General features: G+C 37.7%; 1 protein-coding gene across 1 annotated transcript; it reads right to left on the bottom strand.

The window, feature by feature from the left end:
• Positions 1-467: 467 nt before the first annotated feature.
• LOC117081181 (olfactory receptor 52A5) lies at positions 468-1,418 on the bottom strand. The gene has a single exon (XM_033206888.1). The coding sequence runs from the start codon at positions 1,416-1,418 to the stop codon at positions 468-470; it is 951 nt and encodes a 316-aa protein (XP_033062779.1).
• Positions 1,419-3,747: the final 2,329 nt, after the last annotated feature.

Genomic DNA, 3,747 nt, shown 5'->3' with positions numbered 1-3,747 from the left:
AAACTTCCAAACTTGAGTAAAATTCAAATTAGGTAAAAATCAATAAAATTGTGTGGTTCTAGAAGGATATTTGATATGTAAGCCCAGATCCCTGATTTTATTTTCCTAAAAATGATATTTGTGAATATGTTTAATATTTTTCAATTTTTTTTGCATTCTCTCCTTGTAAATTCCTTGGTGTTTATAGTCATTGGTTGAATTACATAAATTTCATGTTGCAGATATTGGTATTACTGATTTCATATTATTTTTATATTGATAAGTATTTCAGATAAAGTAGATAAGATACATAAATGATTCCAAATTTATCAAAATACAGATTCAAAGCAAATACTAAAAAGTGAGGTGTAGTTTAGAATTGCGGTTATGTGTTGAGCTAGTAGTTTGAGAATATTGATCTGTGACTTTCATTACATTTAGGTTTTTACTTAGAGCCAACCCTAAATCTCTATAGGAGTCACTAAAGATCAAGTTACTTTTTTGAAGAAAAACACTTTCAGAACATGGTCACGAATTTGCTTGGTCTTCACTCCATAGACAATAGGGTTGAGAAAAGGTGGAACTAACAGGTAAAGATTTGACAAGAGGATATGAACATATGGTGGTATGTGTGAACCAAACCTGTGTGTGAAGAAAGAGAAGAAGGCAAGAAGGTAGAACTGTAGGAAGACACAAATGTGGGCAATGCATGTATTGAAGGCCTTGAATCGTGCCTCCTTCTGGGGCAGCTGAAAGACAGTGATAAAAATTTGGACATAGGACAAGGTAATAAAGATTATGTCAAACCCTAGGATTGCGAAGGCAACAAATAGGCCATATATCTTGTTGACTCGGGTATCTTCAATAGCCAGCTTCACAATGGCCATGTGCTCACAATAAGAATGAGAGACGACTGTAGTTCGATAATGTTTAAGACAGCATTTGATGAGCCCTAAGGAAGGTATTATAAGAATGGCAGCCCTGAGTGTCACCCCAAGTCCAGTATGAGTTAAGAACTGCTGGGAAAAGATGGTAGCGTGTCTCAAGGGGATACAGATGGCCACATAGCGATCCAGGGCCACTGCCAGAAGGATACCTGATTCAATTGCCTGGAATGAGTGAATAAGCCACATTTGCAAAAGACAGGCATCAAAAGAAATCTCTGGCAAATGAAACCAGAAGATGCCTAACATTTTGGGAAGAATGCAGGTGTTCAGTGCAATGTCTGTGGCTGCCAACATGGCCAAGAAAATGGACATGGGTATATGGAGGCTGTTTTCATGTTTGATTATAACTAAAATTAGGGAATTTCCAGTCACACCAATAAGATACATGGCAGAGAAGGGAATCCCAATCCAACACTGTACTGACTCCAGACCAGGAATCCCAATTAGTATAAACGCAGAGGGCATGAAGATTGAGCCATTGAATGTCAGCATGATTTGTTCAGCAGAATCAAGTAGTAGATTTGCTGTTTCATCTTCTATTCTCTGTTGAGCCTTGATGAATTAAAAATTAAAAATATGTTAACTTATTTTAGGAAAATATACTTTACTTATTTTAGGAGTGTATCATGTTATATTTTCTATTCTAACTAATCTTCTCTAATTTTCTGTCTCCTTTACCAAAGTCACTGAAAGACGAACATCAGGTTCTATTTCTCCATGTCTTAATCATTTTCAGTGGGCAAAATTAAATGGATTAGATCGCTTCTTTCTGCTTCATGACTACTGGATCAACAGTATTTTATGTTTGTTACTCAGCATATGTGCTTTTTCTGTTACTTACCAATTGAAATTGTAAAAAAAAAAAAAATATTTAATGCAAAGCAAAAATTTTAAAATGAGACTTCATCTACATTAACCATAAAGAAAGGATCCACAGGCTGGGCGCAGTGGTTCAAAGTGCCTGTAATTCCAGCACTTTGGGAGGTCGAGGCGGGCAGATCAGGAGGTCAGGAGATCGAGACCATCCTGGCTAACATGGTGAAACTCCGTCTCTACTAAAAATACAAAAAAATTAGCCAGGCATGGTGGCAGGCGCCTGTAGTCCCAGCTACTCGGGAGGCTGAGGCAGGAGAATGGCATGAACTACTTGGGAGGCGGAGCTTGCAGTGACCCGAGACCGCACCACTGCACTCCAGCCTGGGCGACAGAGCAAGACTCCGTCTCAAAAAAAAAAAAAAAAAAATTACTATAATCAATTTATGTCTGTGTTCAGTAAACATATATTAAACAGCTGCATACAGTGGAGACTGCATTTAAATGTATATAAACATGAACCATCTCTCAACCACATGGTGTACTATATTTAAATGTATATAAATATAAAATATCTCTCAATCACATGGTATAATGAAGACATGCACATTGAAAAGCAGTTGCACCATGGCCAGGCTTGGTGACTCATGCAGGTAATCCCAGCACTTTGGAAGGCCAATGTATACATTGGACTTAATTAAAATTAAGAGCATTTCTAGCCATCAGACATACTATTAAGAAAGTACAGGCCAGGCACGGTGGCTCACGCCTCTAATCCCAGCACTTTGGGAGGATGAGGCGGGTGGATCACGAGGTCAGGAGATCAAGACCATCCTGGCTAACCCGGTGAAACCCTGTCTCTACTAAAAAATACAAAAAACTAGCTGGGCGATACAAAAAACTAGCCGGGCGAGGTGGTGGACGTCTGTAGTCCCAGCTACTTGGGAGGCTGAGGCAGGAGAATGGCGTGAACCCAGGAGGCGGAGCTTGCAGTGAGCTGAGATCGTGCCACTGCACTCCAGCCTGGGCGACAGAGCTAGACTCTGTCTTAAAAAAAAAAAAGAAGAAGAAGAAAAGAAAGGATCCACAGTGCTGGTAGACCATTCTGGTCACAATCAGAAGACAAGTTTGAATAAAATGTTTTTTAGTTTTGAAATTCATTGACTGCTTTTTTTTTTTTTTTTTTTAGGTTAGTTTCTTTCATAGTCTGATTCTTCTCATATAGACTCAAAATTCTTTCAACCTAATTTTTCAAACTTTCAGTGTCTTCTCAAAACCCAATCATATGTCTTATACCTTGTCCTGTGCATTCTCTAACAAAATTAATTCCTTATTTTTGAATTCATGGGTCTTTTCTTCAGCACTTCCTATGAAAGCTTATTCTCACCTACCATGCTCTGCCATGTGCACATCTCTTGTATTTAATATCAATTGCCAACATATACCCTTTAATTTTCATTACCTGGAAATAGGCATTGTTACCTCCCTAAGCCTGAACCATCATCTCTTCTTAACAACTTGAAATTACATCAAAAATGTTATTTTTTTCTGTACATAAAGCTTTATATATCTATACATCTTCTATCCACTCAAATACAATTATTTCTGTAGAGGTGAACATTTTCTTTGGCTCATTATTTTGCATAGGACTATTTCAACACTCTTTTCTGTCTCTGCCCTTCACTGGTAACTCCAACATGCGACACTCTAGGCTTTCAGAGCCTCCTATCTCTGTTACCAGGGGACAAGTTTCAGTGTAGAGTGGCTTTGCCTTTTCATCATCCAAAGCTCAAATCCTTTTTATTGTCTGAATTAATCTCTGTTTCAAGAAATTATTTGCACCACAAAATATGTAAAATATTAAATAATTTACATATTACCTGTATTTTCTTTTAGTAATTGCAAAACTCACTTTCTGAAGTAATTTAAGTAGACTCCAAAATAGATAGAGATAGTAGTGGAAGGCCAACAAGGAAAAATTCCATCAACCTGCCAGCTTCATCATCTT

The sequence above is a fragment of the Trachypithecus francoisi genome, unplaced genomic scaffold (assembly GCF_009764315.1).
Source record: "Trachypithecus francoisi isolate TF-2019V2 unplaced genomic scaffold, Tfra_2.0 Lachesis_group8, whole genome shotgun sequence".
NCBI classification, from domain to species: Eukaryota; Metazoa; Chordata; class Mammalia; order Primates; family Cercopithecidae; genus Trachypithecus; species Trachypithecus francoisi.
This window is presented reverse-complemented; position numbering and strand designations above follow the sequence as displayed.